The following is a 22,955-nucleotide window of genomic DNA, read 5'->3' on the forward strand; positions in this document are numbered from 1 at the left end:
GCGCGACCTGCATTCCACACTGACAGTCAAGGTCAAACGGTCGTGTTGGGAAATTTGGGGAGGGAGTCCGGGTGTCTCCACATTCGTAGATACTGCCAGGCTGACAATGTTTCACTTTTACATGTCATAACATGCTTGCTTTAACAAGACATTTTGTAAGGACTCGCAAACGTAAGAGTTTACAGTAGCGCGTGCGGATACAGATGCGCGTCGAATTAGTAAAATTTTCCCCCGTCTGCGAATGACGACGGACAAACTGATTGTAACATCAATGTCAGATGTTAAACTATCAAACCTGAATGAGGAAAAACTCTCCTGTTTCCCTTTATAACAATAATTGAGTCAGAATACACCGGGTAACAAGGAGATAGAACCATTGAAAAGGCTTAGATTTAATCCTGTAAAACCTCTGCGGTGCTCTGCCCTGGTTCTTAAAGGAGTCCCGCCGTGCCTGTTGACCTCAGTGCATAGGCATGTCGTGATCCACTTAAGGGAAACTCTTCAATACAACAGGCATCTCCCGCCGCCACCTAAGGGGTCTCCGGGCGGCGCGGACCCTCCGCGGCAAGCGAAACGCCCATTTACCCAGGGGCCGCACATGCCATCTGGAGCCGATTGAGGTCGAAAGGTGTGAGTTCGCTGTAAACTTTACCACCGGGCCGACAGTCTACAAGCAGCCTGCCATCCTGTTAGCACCTCTCTGTGGAGGCTACAGAGGGTGGCCTCCCCGGAGGTCATACAGAGGTGCGATATTCGGACATTCAGTGTGTGTTTGGTATTCAGATTTCAGGCCTACGTCTCGCATCAACTCCAGTGGGACGTGTGTATTCTCCGACCCCTTTTTTTTGGGCCCGGTTACAGCAGGCTGTCTATGAGAGCTTTTTCGCCCGGGTTAAGTTTGACACGGAAGGTTAAGATAGACAATAAACAGACTTAACCTTTCCGAAACGCGTACGCTGCCAGGTCTTGTTTACGTGGCATTACTGGAAAAAGTGGTTCAGTGTGGCTTTACTGTATGATATTTGCAGGAGCGCAGAGTTAACTGGGTGCCAACTGTTATGTAAGTGACAAGATAAAGGGCCTTATAGATTCAAATGAGATTCTTGCGAAACACCCAAGACAGAGAGCCTGTAACTAATGTGGTTAATCCACTGGAAGACTTCTATAGGAAGAATGCCATTGTCGGAGGTCGTAAAATCATTTACATTGGAATAAATGGGTTTGCGGGGAGTGCTGGAGTCTAGGCAGAACAATGCAGGGAAATACAGTGGATGTGTAGCTGTAGAAATTCCATCACAACAGGGGCCTTGTTATATAAGGATCTACATCAGCATGTGCAAACCTAGAAACTCATTAATCCCAGGTTCCTGTGTGTGTGTGTGTGTGTGTGTGTGTGTGTGTGTGTGTGTGTGTGTGTGTGTGTGTGTGTGTGTGTGTGTGTGTGTATGTGGCTAACTAACCCTCCTGAACAGGAGCCGTTTCAAGATCACCTGAAGGGAACCAGTAATTATCGCCACAGAGACAATTAAGCGGTAAAAGAGTTCCAGTCTAGAAACTCTGCTGGCGATCCCACTCTGAGGGGCAGTCATCCCTGCAGTGGTCCATCTGTGTTCACAGCCCTATGCCCAGTGGTCTGGAAAAGCTGCAGTGAATGGAGATGATCCCCCCTCCCCCACCAGAACCCCTTTAAAGCTGCAAGTTCTGCAGACACAGCGACATTCCTGGCCCGGGGCTGAGTGGGCCAGAGGGAACCCTTATCTTTGAGAAGGTTGCCATGTGCGGTTCCCCATGTCCACCTCGGGTGTGTTGCATGCAACCACTCATAATGTAGCGGTTTTATTGGCGACAAAATGTTCCGCAGTATTACTTTTGTGTGTGTGTGTGTGTGTGTGTGTGTGTGTGTGTGTGTGAGTAAAAAAAAAAAAAAAATTTGCTGACTCGTCACTTCTAAAACCCCGCAATGTATAAGGATAACTCCGTCTGGCTTGCGCTCCTCATTGTTTATCTAGAGGCAGAGCTGAGGCTTTCTTGAAGCGTGTGCATTCCTCTTGGCTCTTCAACCCGTCATCTAATCATCACCTCACACACTGCAATCCCAGCTGTTCTGGGCCTTAACTACCGTCCACCGATAATACCGCCGGCCGGGTCAGTCACCCGAAACTTCGGCCACGGACGACCGGCCCAGAAATAGTACCGCAAAGGGCGGGGGAGGGGGGGGTTCTTCCGTCACAATGGTCTCGTCTAAGACTCCGGAGTCGGACGATGAACTGCTGGAATTTGTAGGAGCGAATGAGGCAGCCCTTCAAGAAAATCGAGACACAAATCTTCCCCGAGGCGGCACACGTCTCTCCCAGCCAGCATCCTCTCTTGGCCGTGGCCGAACCAAAGGGATGAGGGGAGGGGGGAAAAAGGGAACCATTGACACATTGCTATTCTTCAGCCAATGTCTTTAGCCCATGCCAAAATGTGTTCAGCAGAGAGGAGAGAAGGCATTGGGGGGTTTGGGTGGGGGTAGGGGTGGAGGGCAGTACAGACAAACAAATCGGAGAGGCCCTCTTTCAATGCCACTGCCCGCTCCGAAACGAATGAGCTTTAAATATTATATACAGTATATTGGAGTTCGGGTCCTCACATCATACAGGGGTCGGCGGCAACAGGGCAGACTCGGTATAAGTGTTGTCGAGGAACCCGACACACTGGTTTGATGTCGGGATATTCAAGAGATTTCAGCTGTGTGAGGAGGGTTGGCCGGGCTCCACGGCCACACAAAGAAACCTCTCTCACGGCCCAGACTGTAGGAGGGGGAATGCGCCGCCCTCGCTCCGCTCCTCAAAACCTCTGGATTTGCTCTATCCTGCCATTTCCGACCCCTTCCGCTTCATGTTGCATGTTTAGCGGGACGGGACTTTCGGCGGCGGCCTTAATCGCGCCTAGATGAAAGTCCCTGTGTACTGTAACAACGCTCTGCTCTTACCTTCCCCCATCGGGTCCTGTTTGAGAGCACGGTGGGACTCCTCGGGCATGGCACTCTGGCCTCTGTAGCTGACAAAACAAAAAACACACAAAAGTGTCAGACGGCACATGCAACATCCCGTCAGGATCAGCGGCGCGCATGTCCTGACATATCCACTAATTTTTGTGCAATGATTACAAGTTATTCGTAATGTTGTTAAAGGAGTGCTGGCACTGATTTACTTGACTAAATCAGGCCGGACCAAACTGTGCTTTTCCTGCAACACTGGAGAGAGAGAGAGAGAGAGAGAGAGAGAGAGACAGAGAGAGAGAGGGAGAGAGAGAGAGAGAGAGCCAAGCAAAGCCTGAATCTTATCTACATTGTAAAAAAAAAAAGGGGAAATTCTTCCCATTCCATTGCTTGCTGTTTGGTGTAAGCTTGTGCCAGCCAAACGTCCAAGGTATGGGGGCGACACAGATTTTTACATTGTGCCTCGAGCTCAGAGGAAATCAGCCGGTAACCCGACACCGCAATTCATCAGCGAGAGGAGGAGGAATATGACACTGTTCAATGCTCTGTCGTAATTATCTTTGAATACTAAACCAAATTCGAAAAAGTCATGATCAATACCCATAACGATAAAACAATTGTGCTAAGCCGTTTTCAATACAGTGCTTCAAAGTGCGTGACTGACGACATTCAAAGTGGCTTCAGGTACAAAACTGAAAAATGCATGGAATGAAAATGGCACGATTGGCATGTGGGAATCATTTCAGATGCAAACCAACGTTGGCCCGCATCCACCGTCTGACTTATAAATAAGTCGGGGGCGGAGCCATAACGTCTTACTCCTCATGCCGGGTTTCACACAGTGTGAAAGTACCCGGCGCTTTACAGCAAACCAAACACAGAAGAACACGCCTGAGAACTTGTCTCCCGTGATTCCTGGTGTGCCTCCGGCCTTTCAAACAGCACATACTTGAGCCAGCTAGATCAGAGGGAGCAGGAATTCTTCGGGGATTAGGTCAGTCATTGTTGCTGGTGCATTGGCTGACCACCATCCCGAGCTGACAGCCAGGCCGGCGGAGGCCGAGCCAACCCTACTGCCATGGGAGACTTGTCAATTAAGATGCACAGTAAAGCGGGGGGGGGGGATGCAGGCACGGATGCGCACATTAAGATCTCTGCTCCAACGGTGCCCGCGGCCCGCTCCTAAAGCCTGCGACATCACCGGGAGGCTCCGGCAGCCGCGCAACAAAAAGCAGATCGAGGCAATATTAATTCAATGCGAACGGGGTCTTCCAGCAAGTTTCCACCAATGGTCTTTGTCGCACCATCTAAATGTTGAGCAGATGTTCCGAAAAACATATTTCCATGCTTAAATCAATGACACAGTGCTGGAATGACATTCCCAGAGAATGAAGCCTTTCTCCAAATCCCCATTACAACAGCTGAGAGCCAGCTGATTTTTCAAGTGTTGGGAAGCCCGTGAAAGGATCGGGCTTTGAAACGTGTCCCAGTGAGCGGCGAACTAATGAAATCCTCCGCTAATTCCTAACAATGTGAGCTCAGGACCGACCCTGCACAATAACAAGGCCGCAACTCTCCTGACCTATTACGGGGCTAGACAGGGGGGGGGGGGGATCAAAAAGTTAAACCCCCCCCCCAAAAAAAAGCTTGAGTGGTGTAGGAGAGAAAGGTGAAAATTCTACGGTAGCCAACGCCTACTCCACATCTGGACAAATTCAACCCGCAACTAAATTATTATCCATCACCCCCAGTTTGCTGTGCTATGGGGTTCATTTTTATTTTTTTTAAATCCTTGTTTTCCCTGGGAGAGAAGGGTGGCTGTATTCAAACCCGAAAGAAAACACGACATGTAGGGTAGCGTTCATGCCAAGATGGCCACCTGTGCTCGAGCCAGAGGCCATTCCACACAAACGGAGAGGTTGGTTCCCACAGCTGATGACTGTGTTAGCCGCAATATGAACCTCCCATATGGGAATCTGAAGCTCACTCCCTAATAGGAGACAGATGTTCCGAGGGCCAATGAGATGGTTGTTAAGTTACAAGTCGGCAACGGCTCACTTCTTTTGTTTCCCTATCAGATTGGCGGACAAACTTCCTTGTCGCTCTAATCGCCACAGCTCCGCGAGTATTCGGGCATTCCAACAGATATCACAGAAGAAGGAAAGAAAAAAAAAAAAAGAGACCAAGGGGGGCAGATGTTGAGAGGGATATTAAAATCCTGCAAATAGAGCTGCAACCAACGGTTATTTTCATTATCGATTAATGTGTCCATTAATCAATTTGTTGTTTTGTCCGTAAAATGTCAGAAAATGCTAAAAAAATAAAAGAATAATAATAGTAATAATATGTCGATTACTGTTTCCTAAAGACCAAGGCGACGTCCTCAAATGCCTTGTCTTTCTTCTTAAAAAAAAAAAAGGACTCAAAATGATTAACCGATTATCAAAATAGTTGGTGATTAATTCAATAGTTGGCAACTAATCGTTTCATCGTTACGGCTCTACATGCAAATGATCACAAAATGCATTGAGTTATGTTTCATTTATCTGTTTATTTTTAAGTCACGCGCCGAGAAAATTGCCATGCGCAAGGACAAACGGACAAAAACAAATTGATCTCAGTCAGATCTTGGGCCGAGCATCAAATGCCCCTTGAAAGTAACCCATGTCTGAGTGACGTCCATCTGTTGCCATTGACCGGCCCGGCAGGGTGTTGAGAAAAGGGAAACTTCGAGGACACTTCCGCTTTCGGGCGAAACAGGCCACTTTGTCTGTCTGTTCAGGAAGTGTGAGAGGGCACACACACACACAACAGGGAGAGTACGGCAACACACGCCGGTCAAAACTTGTTTCCACCCCCGCCGTCAGAATTTCAAGGAGGCCACCGACCTGGACCATTATCTTATCCTGGTTCTCCCAACGGTAAAATAAAATCTCTAAACATGTTTTGTGGAGCATGCTTTGCCGTTTCGCGCAACAGTCAACGTCACATGCCCAGATTCCCTTATTTGAAATGGGTAAATGAGTTGGACCCATCACCGCCCGCTCTCACAGTCTGAGGTGACGATGGCATTTCCTTCGTCCACACCACCGTCTACGCCGACAAGATCCCGGGGGTGGGGGTCAAATGCCCCCTGAGACGTCCTGAGCCAGGCGTGGCGGGGTCGGTTCCTCTCAGACGCCGTCCGCTCGACGGGATGTTTACGGTCCGGATGAGGGGGGGGGGGGGAGTAAAAAGCCAAGCCAACCTGGGGACGGCCGGCGAGGGCCTGGTGCTCCATTGGCTCGGGCCGAGACAGAAGGGTTTGCATTATTTCGGCATCAGCGGCATGTTTAATCTTGCTTGACCTCTCTCTTACCCTCTTAGCCTTGTCTCCCCCAGTAGAAAAACAGACGGTGACAAACAGCCTTTTCTCTGGGTGCCCCATTTCCCACATTACTCCCGCAGTTTTGTCCCTGACGTGGGCCCTAAAGTGACTAACGGCTCTTCATTCACTGAGGGGAAAACAATAAACCAGTCGGTCCCTCTTCAATTTCAAATAAATCCCCCCCACCCCCTCGCTCCGAGAATAGCTCTGCTGTAGCTCACACGTCGCCCCCCCACAACCCCCTTCACGCAGACAGACAGCATGCGGGTCTTTTATTTAAGTCCACTTAGTAACTGCATTTCAGAGCATTCCAATTACATGGGACGATAATCCATCAATCCCCATTCGCTCCCACGGCGCGGAGCAAAGATAACTGGAGCCCTGGCCCGCCTTGTGCAAGCAGACCCCCGCCAAATCAGAGCCAATGGCGAAATAATTATTCCCCGCTGCGGTGGAAGGGGAAGGTGCGGTCATTTTTACTTCATGGCGAGTGGCCCGCAACTGCATGCTCCGAAAACGTTATTTCCAAATGCATACCTGGCAGGAAACGATGGCAGGGGCCAATGTAATTGGGACCTAACAAGTGCAGATTGTATGTTCTTTAAAAATCCGAACAAAGCGCCAAAGGGGAAGCTGTCCTCCATAACGTCCCGCAGCGTCTCGGGTGGAAGGCAAAAGGGGGTTGGGGGGCGGGCGTTGGTTAAAATTAGAGGGGCCAAGTCTTGGGATAGAACTGGCGTGCGCCCACTTAAAGGAACATCGCGCCACGCTGTACAGGCGGCGGGAAAGGGAGCTCCTCCGGGGGGGGGGGTCCGGCTTGGCGTCGTGAAAGCGAAAACGCTCACTTTGTCCGGGGCGCGCTAAGAACACACACTCCGCCCTGGAAGCCCCCGGCGACGCTCCCTCCGGGGGGCGGGGGGGCTCTGTTTACCTTTTCAGTTGACCTCCAACTCCGCCGGCGTGACCCTAGCTGCAACGTGCCGAGGCCCTAACCTCGTGGGGTGTCGCATATCGATACAAGCGCTCGCCTCCCCATCCCTGCGACGACAGGCTCCTCTGCGCGGAGCTTCCCGTCGGATACGGGGGCCGCTCGAGTCTCGGCGTGACGACGAATTAATCCCCGGTCCCTTTTCACGCCCCGCGGGGGGGGGGGGGGGTCCGCCACATGTCATTATAGAGCAACCAGGGAAGTAAATAAAGCGTCGTGCCCAATGAGCGCCTTCCTCCTTGATGGGCCAGAGAGGCACTTCTCGCCTCCTCTCCAGACCCCCCCCTGCTAGGAGGAGACTTCCATTCACACCTTGGATGGAAGGGGACATCCATCTCGAAGGGTCGAGTAAGGTCACGGCGCTACCTCCACTTGCCTCAGTGGAATGCTCGGGTAGAGGAGGTATTGGGCTTTGCTTTGGTCAAGCACCGGCAGCTCAGTTTCGGGGGGGGGGGGGGTAAAGGAGCTTGCAAGCACAAAGGAAATAGCCAATGTTCCTGTCGCACAACTCCAGCGTCTTCTGAAACAATGTGGACCAACACGGTGGACAATCTGTCCGCAAAAAAATCCCCGCAGCGGATCAAGGTTCAACCACAGAAAGTGTTTCCCTTGGGACAGAGCAAACACTACTTATCAGACTGAAACTCTTTTTTTTTTCCCCTGCCAGAGCTTTAGCCCGGCGCTGATGAATGGAGGTAAATAGTTTTATAGGGCAGCGCCTTGTTCACAATATAGAATCCAACTGAAATCTGTCAAGTTCTGGATACGCGCCGCAACGTCAAAGGCACATTCCAACCAAACCACACTGAAATACAGAGGCAGGAATAATACAAATAATAATAATAATAAAAACAATACTGATAACAATAATAATAATAATTTATAAAAATGTAACGAACACTAAAAAGCTTTATTTCAATATGTTTAGTTGCTATCTGGTTTCCAAAATATGCATTCGCCTGTGTTGTACAAAGTTCCCGAAGTAATGACACGGCCACATAGACGGAGGCGGCTCCAAGACAATTACCTGTAAAAAAAAGAAAATCGCTCCGTTCCCCCCCCCAAAAAAAAAGTACAAATGGAAACACTCACCAAACGCCCAAGTCCCCGGTTGTCGTCGTTTTTAAATCAAACAGCGGGTGTCGAGGGTGCTTGTCTTGCTCTCTCCATTCCTCATGGTAGAAGCTGCTGCTGCTCGTGTAGATCCACCGCGCACCGTCACCACGGACCGCGCTCGGGAGAAGAAGCGGCCGCGCGTCGAGGCTCCATCCAGCGGAGCGCACGGCGCACGGAGGTGAACTGAGACCGCCCACTTCCACTTCCACTTCCACTTCCACTTCCACGACTCACGCATGAAGGGGGGGGAAGCCACCCGGTCGTAATGAAACCAGTGCGTCATAAAAATAAAGAGAGAAATTAATAGATTGATAAATAAACATTTCAGCCACCCATGTAGAACAAAACGCCTTGTCACAATCAAGCCCCTGGTCATTACGCAAACAAATAAATAAATAAATAAACAAATAAATAAATTCAATTCAATGAATAAAAAAATAAATAAACATTTCACCACAAAGAAAATATATATACTGTATACAGTATGTATATAATCCCCGAGTCATAATTAATCCCCGTCATTACACAAATAACAAAATAAATAAAAAAATAACAACGTCAAGCAATCAATCAATTAATCAACCAATCAATCAAATAAACTTAAAAAAAAAAATCTAAAATAATGAATAAATAAATAATTCGAATTAACCAACAAAACATTTAAAATAAATAAATATACATCAATAAACACATTTTTCGCACGGTCAAGATTCTTTTGAAATAAATAAAGATGTATTCATTAGTTAAAAAAATGGATGTAATCATGTAAATATATCACAAATATAATCCTATAAATAATAAGATAACATCCCGTCACGACATTTAGCATTTGTAGATACTAGTAGACTGGAAATAAAATGTAAAAACATGCCCCTGTATTTGTTTATATTTCAACAATATTATTGCAGTGGTTTCATCGATCATTATGATCATTATTCGTGTTTTTTTTTTCATCCCCAGTCACGCACGTACGAATGCATTTATCTTTTGGGGGTCAGGGCAGCGGCTGCATCACCAGATAGATTGAGTGAATCAAGATGAGCAGAGATGATCCAGAGGACCCTCAAAAAGAGCGGGGATCGTTTACTTTACCGATGAATACACTGAGACACTGGGCGCGCGTATCTCACAGCAGGATGCCCAGTGATCGCACAACTGTCGACTCCCAGTCAGATTAAGGAGCTCTCTCTCATCCCTGATCTTGTCTTGTGAAGCAACAGGTAAACAGCGATGAAGCAACGTCTCCGCCTGCTGGTCACATGGTGGGAACGACGCCGTGCTCTGGACATGGATTGCCACGAACGCGCACAACCTCACGTCGTTTCGTCATAAGGACTAATTGGGTCATTTTTTTTATTTTTACTACTTTGTAGAATAACTGGGCATACATGTTTTTCTTTGTGTTGGATTCAGAAACAGTGCTGCTTCCACTGTTGCGCTTGTCGTGGATACTGCATATCATAGATCTCGTCTTTCTTGTGTATAATTATTTTCTTAATCTTTGCTGTTTCCCTTTTATTCTTTAACATTTACTGTATGTTCTGCACAAAGATCAAGTCGCTGAGAAGAAGTCAGAGTCAAATCCATTGTATGTGTAGGCATACCTGGCCGATAAAGCCTGACACTGACAAGCTGATGTTGTAAAAGGTTCTATGGCTTTTATTAATGAGACAAACTCAATTTGTTTTTTTGGTTTTTTTTTAATGTAACATAGACCTCATGTACATCTAAAAAGAGGTATAAAACTATGTACTATATACACGCACACAAACTCTTTGAAGAATAATAGCTTTAAATGTTTAAAAAAAAAAAAAAAAGAAAAAAACATTTTTGCCAAGGTATTACATTAATGCAGAACAAAAACAACTGTTTGCCAGCCACATATCACTGCAAAAATAACATTTCACAGTAAATTCGAAATGTAAATATTATGTACAATATATGTGGTAAAACATGGAAAAAAAAAAAAATAATTACCGAAAATGAAGTGGAGGATTTCAGTTCCAGAGTAAAACAGAAACACAGATAACCTTTGAAAACTAGAAACTAAAGAAACATGGCATAAAGAAAGAAATTTAAAAAAATAAAATAAAGGTCAGTGTGCTTCCATTGTCATTTTAGTAGCCTCCGTCCTGAACTACAAAAAAATTAAAATAAACTCTCCTCTCTTGAAAATGGCACTGGCTTTCAATTAAATCTTCCTCGACTGAGCTGCACTCTTGAATAGGATGTAGATTTTTCCTCAGCTCTTGGAGAAAAGAGGCCAAAAACACACCAAAACACTCAAATTACATCCCTTTCAGAGATCCCTTTTACCCTGAGTAATATAACTAGTGATTAACAACTAATTCTGGCGCATTGCAGCAACAGAAAATAAAAGCAAACCTGAAAACAAGTCACATTTTAAAAGCTTTTTGACGATTTATTTATTTTTTGCATCGCAAAACGCTCAAACTCCTATACGCAAGCTGTAATATACAAGAAGTCAGATGCCTAATTAAATTGAACAACTCTTTATGGGAGCTGGATTTAACTCGTACCTCATTAGCGGTCTAATTTTCAAATCTAAAAAAAAAAATAAAATAAAAAAGGTCGAACATCCCCCATCCCACAAGTTCATTCGGTGCGCGACGGGGACTTCCCGGCCTCAGGGTGGGGGTGGAGTCAGATGGGCTTGGTGGTGGTGTTGTAGACCAGGCGCTCCGTGTCCTCCGTGGTCAGGACCTGCGTGCCGCTGACGGCCCCGCGCTGGTGCTGCGGCTGCCGCTGCCGCTTCTTCCCCTTCAGGAAGCAGTACGCAAGGATGCCGACCAGGACGAGGATGCAGACGCCCAGGAGAGCGGCGATGACGATGGTAACTGCGGCAACAGAGAGCGAAGAGAAAATAAGTCACAAAAGCGGAAGTCCGTGAGAATATTTTGTGGAAAAGGAATGCCACAGTGAATCTTCACCTCATATTTATCTCGCTGCCGCTTCATAACAAAAAAATAAATAAATAAATAAAATAAAGTAATTTAACGTATCCGCGTTATGCATGCGCTCCTTTATATTCTGTTTCCATTTTCGGTGGCAGGGTCCGCCTTTCTTGTCAAGAATGTAAAGAAGTAAAAAGGAGCGATGGTGAATTTGATACACCGGCGTAGCAAGTTGCGTACAGAAGTTTTTATTTTATTTATTTATTTATTTATTTATTTATTTAAATTCTGTTTCAAATGACAATTACACATTGCAATGTGGACACCATAAGTGCAATTGTCATTAATCCACCCAACATGGATGATCTGATGGATTGCCACTTTAAGCGGTAGGGGCGTTAAAAACCTCTGAATTCAGTGCCACAGCGAGGGAGAGAGGCCGTTAGAATGGACTGGAGAAAAAGGAAACGTTTCATCTTTACCAACCCCTGAACAGCAACGATCCCACAATAAGGAAAAGTCAATGAATCATATGAAAGATATATAAATTGAGCATAAATAATCGGGTTGAGTATTAAACAACCATCACAGCGAAACCACAGGATAAATTACCTGTCTCGTTATCAGACACCATATGTCCAAACTCCCCCTTTCCAGCAAATACGTCGTCTCCTAAAAAAAAAAAAAATTTAAAAAACAGAACCCATGGAAAGGAAACATTAGCTCAGTTAAAAGGATGAAGATTTATAATATCAAACACATTTCATAACCAAGCTCGATGCATCTTGATTTAAATGAATCATCTGGGTGAAACACAACACATTATGATTTGAGGAAAAGAAAAAAGGACCAACAGAGAATTACATAATAACCTTTTAATAATTGTTAGTTTTATTATTATTTATTTATTAATTTTAAATTGTAGTGGCACTGTGCAAACCAAGATCGCAGCCCCACCTGTGACCCCCCGGCACATCTTGGTACAGGCTTCCATGGTATCAAACCGGTTGTCATTCCCGTGGCAACCGCCGTAGTTAAAGCGGAAGCAGGTCTTGGCCACGGGGTTGTAGTACCACTTGGTGAAGCTGTCCCGGCAGTCGCCCGTGACCGGAGCCTCTGTGCAGCGTGCTGCACGCAAAAAGAAAGATGGATCGTTTATAAATCCAGGGAGGGAGATCGCACACATCAAAACAATAGGTAATAATAGCAAAGTAATAATATAATAATTTTTTTTTTTTTTTTTTTTTGCATACAAGTTGACAAAAAAGATGGAGAAATGGTAATATAATATAATCCTAAAAAATAGCAAATTTGGTTATCTACAATAACCGGAAGAATTTAACAAGAAAAGAAAAAAGAAACCTAAAAATTCACAAAAAATAAAAACCCCAAAAAAACAAAAACAAAAAAAAAAAAAACCCTAACCAAAGAAAAAATACAAAATGAACAATAAACCTCTAACAACAATTAAAATTCTGACAAAATAGGAAAAATAGCAGGTAGGACTTGCGGCGAGTGTAGTGTTTCAATAATAAATGTGAATTCAACCTGTGAAACAAAACAAATCACCTTTCTGCTCATCCACTGGGATCTGCAGTAGGATCTGGAAATCGTTGTCCACTGATAGAAACCGACGGGAACAGAGTAAAAGTTAGTCCTTTTTTTTTTTTTTTATAGAAATGGGCAAGCTATTCAGAAGCGAGCGGTTATGGAGATGAAGCCCAGCTTGCGCGGCGCTCACTCACAGGTCCGACAGTCTTTCTCGTCCGAGCCGTCGCTGCACTGTTTGAGTTTGTCGCAGTCCAGGCCGGGGTCCAGGCAGCAGCCGTTTGCACAGGTGAACTGGCCCCCGGTGCACGCAGCGCCGCACTTCTCTACTGTGGGAAACAGAGCCAGAGAAAGTCCATAGAAACTCAAGATAGAAGCCATTACGTCGCTTTGCCACGCCACAGGGTAAAGCTACTGTGCGTAATTGCTGTTTTTGGCAAGAACTAGACCTGGGCGATATACCGCTATAATATGGACATTGTGATACGAGAATATTAAGTCTAGTATCACCATAGATATTATAACGATATATCAGCTAGATCTAATTCTTGGGTTTTGCTTATGGTTACATCATGATATAGTTAAATTTTGTCGTATTAGAGTTAAGAAATGCAATTTTCTCAACTTTAAACTGTTCTCAACGCCTCTATGAGCTTGGTCATAACATCCACATTATTATTATTATTATTATTATTCTTCTTTAGTAGTCCCTTTGGAGAAAATTAGCTCTTCTGCCATCACCTTTACCCATCCACCTGACACATCTAGGAGCAGTGGCCCAGTAGCGATGCCCGGGTTGCAGTTACAGTAGGGGATGTTTTGGTCTTGCTCTAGGACACTTCAGCACGCTACCAGGAGGAGCCGGGGATCGAACCGCCAATCCTCCGATTGCTAGATGACCCACTCCACCTCCTTCTCAAATATTTTGTGAGTAAATATGACCAATACACCAATAGCCATGCTAAAAAACGAACAATAAAACATTTTCATTTTCTTTGGTCAACATCATCCCCAGTCACCAGTCCTTCCATGAACAGTGAGGACAATGGATCGCAATTCCAAAAATGACTTAAATTTTTTATAGTCACTCACAAAAGTAATTAAAAATTGATCAATCTGTTTGGAATCAGTAGCTCACCTTTAGGTGCAGCAACAGGCAAACCCCTGCCGCTTTTGTCATTTGTTTCTGAAAGAGAGCAACATCAAATGTTTAAAAACACAAATCTAAGTGACTAAGCCCCTGCCTATCGATCGTGACAGACAGACAGACAGACAGAGAGACAGAGAGACAGAGAGACAGAGAGAGAGAGAGAGAGAGAGGCCTGCTTACTATTGATAGTATAGGCTAAAAGATTTGGAAATCAGTTATTTAAACAGTTTACTTTCTTTTCCAGAACCATGAAAGTCCAACTTATATCAAATACCACAAACAAAGTAATACATTCTTATAGATTTAGGACAAGGACTGAAACTAAGGTAAGATTCAATCATGTAAATGTATAGTTTAATGCAACAAAATGTGAAAAGCTGAACAGAGACAGCAATGGAACTGTATTCGTGTGAAGACAGCTCGACATAAACCCCCCCCCCCCCCCCCCCCCGGATGATTTTCTGCAGTTTTGCACGTTTTCCGACACAGAATATTATTGATGTTCCCTCGAAAACCAACGATTCAAAAGGGTGAGATAACAACAGAGGCTGAGGAGAGGGAGATCGAAACACGATCGTGACAGAGGGGAAACTGATTTTTACGAGTTTTCAGAAGGATACAAACACAACATGAAAAGGAAAATTCCGGTATTTTTATTGATTCATAAAAAAAATAAAAAATAAAAAAGTGAAACCTAAATATTATTGTTTCGCAACCCGTGCACACAGCCGATGCCATTTCCCGCCCAAGAAAATTGATATCGAATTGGAGCGCAAAAGGTGGAGGGAGATGCAGGGAAGCCGCTGCTTTACCCGAGCCGTAGCAGGCGTTGGTGCACTCGTCGAAGGAGAGGTAGTTGTTCAGGTTCTCCCTGCAGCCGCCGAACATGAACTGCTCACACTTCTGCGAGGCGCCGTTGTAATGCCAGCGCGGGAAAGAGCCACGACACGGGCCCACCTTCGGAGGAGCCATACAGTGGTCTGGAGGGGGTGGAAAGCGTTGACGGAGTTGAAGTGTGTTTATTACTGGGACATACATGTATGATTGTGTGCAAAACAAAGGTAATAGGCGGCAGCAGCATCGTTCAGATCAACGTTTATATCATTTGAAAGCTTAGAAATAAAAAAAATAAATGAAAAGGTTGCTCACAGTGATGACACTAGACACCGACTCTTGACTCAGAAATTAAAATGGAATGCATAGAAACCACTCACATGTAACTGCAGCCATTATTAAAGAGTGTACTATATTTTTGGCTAAACACCCTTTCGCAAATGGCAGATAATCCTGAAGCTGGGGGGCGGGGGTCTGAGAGTGTCCATTACACACAGTGCTTTTTGGGTTTCGTTCAATTAGGAAATTCAGTACAATAAAATATTTTTTTTTGTAAAAATAAATAAATTGTGAATTATTATTATTATTATTATTATTATTAATAATAGAATGGGGATATTTGAGATTTATGAACTCAACCCATTTGTCCTTCATTACTTTTCACATGTTAATAAATAACTGACAGTTTGTATTAACTGTCAGTTATCTCTCGTGAAATTGTGTGATAAAAAAAAAATATTGTTGTACAAAGAAGAGATAATCCACTCCGAGGTGTGCGGTTACCAAACAAGAAGAACCCCCTGATGCAAAACATATTCAAGGAAGTGAGAGAAATGTGGATTCGTCACTGTCGTTTGTTTCACGAAGCTGTTTCACCGAACATGAAAACACTTCTATTTTCTCAGTGTCCTTTACACTTTGGGGCCATTTGAGCTCACGATTCAACCTCTGTTTTCCCTGGAAATACCTACGAGTCTGACAGTTGCCTGGGACACGATGAGTAATAATATGCTTTGAGATCCCGCACCATCATCGCATTGTATTTAACTGTACATCTAGATAAACAAGGAAGGACTCGACTATTTTTGGAGTCGGTCCTGACTTACTGATTCCAATTCCAAGCGAAAATCAAGACAAACAAAAAACCCATAATAAAGTCATTCTGTAGAAATCCAAATCCCGAGTGCAATTAGCGATGCAGGACGTCTTGTTGACTTATTTGGTCGTCCGGATTTTTCTTATCCAACCATCAGAAGTCCAGTTTTCATGATAACAATGGAATCCAAGTCTGATGACGAGCCCTTTCCCAGAATTTTCTGACAAAAATTGTGCATCGCCTCGTCATCCCTGATACTAACTAAATCCCCGGATGATCCCTTACTTAAGAGGCTGGTAAATTACGAGATTTAGCGTCAGTGGCTCTTCTATCAGCGAGGCCTAAGCAGGCTTTCGCAGTCTGGACTTGCGTCACAGCCTCTGCTTATTTCTTTAAAACCCCTGTGAATGAATCCGCCGTAGGTTCACATGAATGGATGTGGCAATTAAGTGCGACGCCAGAGCGCATTGCTTTCACAGGTAAAAGAATGTCGGGAAAGGGAAGTAAAGCGGTTAGAGTAAGATACGCGCGATCCATCATTATGCGGTCAGTGATTCATATTCTCAAAGAAAATAAAATACCCGCCTGTGAGAAACGGCAGGATTGATTGTTACAGTCCGACCGAGCGCCCTCCCCGAACTTTCCGACGGTTACAGGAAGTTATATTCAAATTAGACGAGTGGGGGAGTAATCTCTTACATTACTCGACGCCTATGCCATTCAGTTGCAAATATCTGGAGGCGATGTGTGGCGCCTCCGCCGTGCCCTTCCATGTTCCCCCGTGGTCACATTCCTCAGACTATCAAGACACACGCATGTTAATGGGTAACTTGTAAAGTGGCGTCCTTTCAAAGCCGGGGAGAAATCACTTCAAAAAGGGACGACTCCTTTTGTATTAAGCGGGGCCGCGGAGTATCATGACATGACTCGAGCTGCCTTGTTTGTGAAACACAAGGTGAAAACCCGACCGACAGGTTCTGTGGAAGGGCAAGGCAGGTATTACACAGGGAGAGGGGGGAGAAAAAAAAACAAAAAAAAAAAAAAAAAAAAAAACACACAGACCAACTCGAGTCACTTCTGGTTTTCAATGAAAGTTAGATAACGACGTATGGCTTGGCCTGGTCCATTTCTGGGTATTTAACCTGGGCCTGGCCCTGGGTGAACTTGAGAGCCAAAGAGATTAACACTGAAGAGATTCGGCATCGAAATTAATCATCTCCTATCTCCTGATCTCTGGTATTTTGTCACACTCCATTGGGGTCCACAGGCCTGGTAGCGTGCCTTGACAGGTTCGATCTCAACCAATTTGCCTCTCGTTTACTCTTGTGACCATTGACGAGACGCACTCAAATACAATGAGGAACCACAACCCATGCTAAGCATCGCAACTCAAAACCAGTTTCTGTTCATTGCAAGACATAGGACCAATAAAAAAATACAAAAAACGAACTACTTCTCAATATCGGTTCCTTAGAATGAAGGTAAAAGTCACTTTGGAAAAAAAAAAAACGAATAAAAGAAAACGATAAAAAACAAACAAAAAAAAACAAACTGTTAAAATGTCATTTAAGTATGCCAGCCAGAGAATAATGGCACCATCCTGTCTCACCTATGTCAAATCCATAAACACAGAAAGTAGGTCAATGACATGAGTTAAAGGTTTAGCAACAAACAGAGGATACATAAATGAGTAATATTTGCACTTTGCTCCGAGTCAAAAATAGCAAAAAATATAAAAGTAAAAACAATAAACTGCTAAAACTCTGCCGTGGAAAACTTCCCATATGCATTCCTATAGAGTAGCTTATAGCATCAGATTTGACATAAATAAAGGATCCAACCAATTAGACCCACAGCAAAACAGCCGGACGTTTATATGGGAAAAAGAGAGTGTGCAGAGTTAGACAGAGGAGAATCCAAACATGTGTTATATTCATACGTTCAAGCTCACACATCTCATCGCCAACAGAGCGTCATCAACGTATTTTTTTTTTTTAAAGAATCAGGGAACGTGGAGCTGCTCACCCTCCGACTGTTCCGGAGTCAGGACCAGCACGGTCACCAGGGTGGAGCCCGTCTGGCCGATGTTGTCTGTGACGGTGAGCTGAAACTTGTACACCCCAGACATCAAGTTGGACACAATGACCTGGTCGTCGAAATTGGTTTTCTGCCAGAGAGAGAAACACCAGTTATTTAAAAACACAGTATATTTGCCTCATTCATGTGTAGAGCTGATGTCGATTTTGGCTGATGGATCCTTGTTATGGAACTTTTGTTGTTCCATAATGCTCGTCTTAGGTAGCAACTTGCATAGTCTTGAAACCTTTAATTCTATTCTCGTAATTACATTTCAACATAATTTGCCTAAGTAATGACTGAAAGTTCATTTTAATAATAATTATGTCAGTGATGGACAACAATTTGTATTTGTTTTCTTTTGTTGTTATGTCGCATAGTAACATTGTTTCTTGATGGAAGACACAATGAGATTTTGATGGACGTGCTCTACTCTGAACTACTCTGAACTGTTCAAAATGTCAAGTACCAACATAAACACACGCACTACAATAAGTAATACCTGCACCTAACTAGACCTATACTTGTAAATGCCCAACAATATGTTCTTTATCGGACAGCAACAGTACCTATATCTGTATCTGAACCCAGAATCACATTGCACAGTTGTCAGATCTGACTTTTTGCAGTTGGCACGTCAAGGAGTTTGCCCACCTCGATGACGGCCCCAGGATCTCCTGAGACCAGCACCCATTGGTAGGATTCAATCGCGTTGTCATCTTTGCTCTCGATGCCGTTCAGCGTCACACTGTCCTGGGGCTGAATCACCCGGTCCTGGCCTCCGTTGGCCACCGGAGGACTGTCCTCCGTGCCTGGGACACAAACAACAACAAGCATGCACATTAACAAATACCCTTGTTATATCACACACACACACACACACACACACACACACACACACACACACACACACACACACACACACACACACACACACACACACACACACACACACACACACACACACACACACACACACACACACACACACTACAGAGGCCTAGAATGTGACTACGAAACAGAAATCTAAACTGGTGTCGGAGGCCATGATGAGGCGTTGCATGTGTGGGCTTGCACTAGAATCCTGCCATTACCCCCCCCCACCTCCCATAAACATGGTAGGTAACAAGTCCTGTCACCAGTGGGTAATGGGTAAATAGCCAAAAACATTACTTGCGAGGATCAGTGGAAATCCACTGGATTGTTTGTGTGGGGGGTGGATCACACCGCAAATCCAAGAATTCCATTTGAAATGACACCCCCTGGGTCCCTTAAGGTGTCAGGGGAGTATTTTTTTTTAAACCAAAGTCGCATTCTCCATCGTGAACTTGTGCAAATCGAACAAATCTTTTTGCAGAGAGAATCTGCGAGAACGGAAACAAACAAATACAGCTATAGCGAAATAATAATCATAAAATCATCACTACGGGAAAGGCGGGCCCCGCGACCACAAATGGAAACAGCACACGGAGTCACCACGCGATGTTAGTTGACAATGAATTGTCGTAGAAATAATTCTGATTAACTGTTGCATTGTGTTTTGTTCATTTGGCGTCAAAGAGTACAAGCTTACTAAGCCGAGACGTTCATCGACACTGGAACACACACACACAGACAGACAGACAGACAGACAGACAGACAGACAGACAGACAGACAGACAGACAGACAGACAGACAGACAGACAGACAGACAGACAGACAGACAGATAGATAGATAGATAGATAGATAGACAGTTTTCGGATGGCCAACGCACCAAAAGAACAATCACGCGACAGTTGTGACAGCTCCAATCAAACGTGGGATTTATTATTATTATTATTAATAATAATAATAACAATAATAATAATAATAATAATAATGTCACGGATTACCACTTTAAAAACAGCGTTCCTCGTCCAACAACAAAGGTCTTACCGACGTGCGTCTCCATGGCCAGGTCGCTCTCGTAGACGGAGTGGAGGAAGTAGCTCATGTAGCCGGTCTTCTTGACGAAGCGGCAGACATACTTCTTCTTGTACAGGCAGTCGAACAAAAAGCAGGACTTGACGAGGCCCTCTTCGGCCCCGGCCTCCACGAAGGCCACGTTACACCGGGGGTCCGCGCAGCAGGAGCGGACGCAGTCCTTGTACTGCCTCGCCTTGGGGGCGGACAGGAACGTGGCCCCGTCCTTCACCGAGTCGTCCGTGTCCAGGGTGAAGTCGACGCGGCCCTGTTTGAACTGGTCCAGGCACTGCTCCCCGAAGTCCTGTCCCGCCACGGCGGCGGCGAGGAACACCAGCGGGAGGAGAAGAACGGGGGCCCCCGGTCCACTTCGACGGGAGGTCATTGTTTAACGGCTTAATATTCATAATGAAAATAATAACAATAATAATAAAGAAGAAGGTCCAATCGAAGTCCGCGCGAATTGAATCCATGATTAAAATCACGCGGGGGAGAAAGGGAAGAGCGAGATATTAGTTGAGATGTCAAATTTATTTAACTTTAAGATCCTTTCACCAAAATGTCCTGATTTCCTTGAGAAATAAGTCACGGACGGAGGACAACTTACCTGTTTGGTGACTGGGGAGTACTGACTTTCCATTAACCAGGTGAGTCACGCTACCTGAGACACCGGAAGTGGAATGACACTGCGATGCCACGCCCTGAAGTCAAATAAATAAACGGATAAATATGTCAACACAAAATATATAATAAATACTAATTGTGTCATATTTTCTAATCGTATGATATGACATTATTATTATTATTATTATTATTATTATTATTATTATTATTATTATTATTATTATTTATTTATTTATTTATTTTTTAATTAATTTATGATAAATATATATGTATATTTATACCATTTAATTTAGAATCGCTTAATTTGTAATAAATGTAGAATTTCTATATCAAATATGTATGTATAATATATAATAATTGATTCATATATCATTATTACTACTTTATTATGTATTTGTTATATATGTATTTTATTCACATCACGACATCAAGCGCCAAAGTCAACAATATTTAGATGCGTACATACGATTTCAATGGCTAAATTGTGGAGCGCCCTTGTGTATGTGCATGCCTATGCCATGAATACGGGGCGATTCAATGGTCAGATCTTATGGCCATTTTGAAGAAAAATATTACTGCAAATACTTCCTAGTTCCCATAAACCAATATCTGATCATTTCTGAGCATATCTGAGCTTAAAAAAAATCTTATTACATAGAAAATCTTTGAAAAAAAAAAAAAGAACAAAAAAACCTTGACACAAAAAAAAACATGCACAAACACCAGCAAAAAAAACCGCGAACTGTGAGTAAGAAAACTAACTTGTATACATTTTGAAATGATGGAAGGCGGGAGGTGAGTCATTCCCACGCATGAACACAACATTAAAGTAATGACAGAAAGATAACCATCAAAGTGCGCTTCCTGATATTGTCCACTTCATCCAGATGATGGCGGTGTTTTACCAACCAAATATACCACATACCAAAGTGTCCGCCAACCTTTTTCAGTGCATTCCTATCTGTATTCTTCTCATAATTTAGTCCATCTCAACGACTTGGTCTTAATGGTCTTAATTTCCGACCCTTAACGCACCAGGGAACAGCTCACACAGAGGGCACCCACACCATCTCCTTAATAGTAGTGATGCAGTTTTACTCCTCCGCTGAGTCATCAATTGTGCCGTTGGGCAAAAAGGCAAGTAATGATCTTGTTTATGCGAGCGGGAAATGCATGGGCCTATCCCAAACTTGTGTTAAAAAATGCAATAATTGGTGCTTTCTTCATATAAACATTACTCACATGCTTTGTTCTTATAAACTATGCTCACATGACCGGGAGGGTCACGCTTGTGCTCATGAATACAGCTCAGACACCTTTTGTTTTCTGAGACCTGAGGTTATTTGTTGAGCTCAGAATGTGAGTTCAGCACCTCACTTGAAGCGAGTCCGGAATTTCCACCAGACCTGGAAATACAAATATAAACCACTGGGTATACCCACCAAAACGTCCCTGTATGCATTTATTGATTTTTTTATTTTAAATCCACACTGCGTCCAAATAAACCAGTTGAGGTACTGATTTTGCCTTCCAGTCCTCCCGGAACATAGATAGCTTAAAGGCAGGCGGGAGGTGAGAGGGCCGGGGCGTAGGTCGCAACACCACGTCCCCGTTTAGACAGCGCGTATGGTGCGGAACCAAATAGCAGATGATGGGATGAATGAATTTGTGCGCCTGGAAAGGCGATCCGTGAAAAGGAGCTCAATAATTCATGGTGTTGGTGACAGACGGCGCATCAGCGGGTGAACATGCGCAGATATGGCCGCATGAGAGTCCCTGCCACAACAGAGAAAAACAAAAAACGCCCACGTCATTGTTCATATCGTAAGAGGATCCGTGGAAAACTCTGCTGGGCCGCCTTCTTTGTCTCACATTCGATCATTCGGCACAGGCATGTCACGGGCACAGCGTTTTTTGACCCCCCCCCGAGTTTTCACCTTTCGCCACTGCGGACGTTTGACTTTCCTCGCGTCGGAGAGTTTGAGCGTTTTTATTTTTGTCTGACTTTTAAATGACCAAACGTCGTACAAGTCCACGCATCAATTATTGAGGCGCCTGTGTAACTGATGGGCGCCAATTTGACTTCAAGGCTTATTAAACGTACACCCGATAATGGCTTTCGTACAGGACAGGAAAGCTATCACACTAGAGGAACCCTGGCTCACCTTTCAGGGGGACCCGGCCATTGTTCTATGTGTAGATGAACACAAGAGCCTTTACTAATGTCCGAACCCCTACCCTAACCCTAACCCTTTACTAACTTATTACGATAGGTAATACAACAAAACAGACACATGTACAGATGGGATCACCGCA

General features: G+C 44.4%; 2 protein-coding genes across 3 annotated transcripts in view; both read right to left on the reverse strand.

Annotated features, from left to right (window-relative positions):
• Positions 1 to 7,012, reverse strand: part of LOC307239039 (pleckstrin homology domain-containing family G member 3-like) — a 31,063-nt gene extending 24,051 nt beyond the window's left edge. The window contains exons 1-2 of the mRNA XM_080012253.1: positions 6,888 to 7,012; positions 2,975 to 3,042 (exon numbers count right to left, since the gene is read on the reverse strand). Coding sequence (XP_079868379.1) covers positions 2,975 to 3,042; positions 6,888 to 6,994 — 175 coding nt within the window. The 5' untranslated portion in view covers positions 6,995 to 7,012. The remainder of the gene's footprint in view (positions 1 to 2,974; positions 3,043 to 6,887) is intronic.
• A 3,126-nt stretch (positions 7,013 to 10,138) lies between these two features.
• Positions 10,139 to 20,406, reverse strand: spint1a (serine peptidase inhibitor, Kunitz type 1 a). 2 transcript variants are annotated; one of them, XM_080011898.1, is made up of 10 exons: positions 19,989 to 20,406; positions 18,728 to 18,885; positions 18,023 to 18,164; positions 14,880 to 15,047; positions 14,056 to 14,103; positions 13,115 to 13,243; positions 12,939 to 12,989; positions 12,327 to 12,497; positions 11,982 to 12,041; positions 10,139 to 11,312 (listed from the first exon to the last, which is right to left on the reverse strand). In XM_080011898.1, the coding sequence occupies exons 1-10, from the start codon at positions 20,398 to 20,400 to the stop codon at positions 11,119 to 11,121; spliced, it is 1,533 nt and encodes a 510-aa protein (XP_079868024.1). In that variant the 5' UTR covers positions 20,401 to 20,406; the 3' UTR covers positions 10,139 to 11,118. The 2 variants fall into 2 exon arrangements, with proteins under 2 accessions (XP_079868024.1, XP_079868023.1); XM_080011897.1 differs by having other exon boundaries at positions 13,115 to 13,246.
• Positions 20,407 to 22,955: the final 2,549 nt, after the last annotated feature.

Source organism: Zeus faber (assembly GCF_960531495.2).
Source record: "Zeus faber genome assembly, chromosome: 13".
In the NCBI taxonomy this organism is placed as follows: Eukaryota; Metazoa; Chordata; class Actinopteri; order Zeiformes; family Zeidae; genus Zeus; species Zeus faber.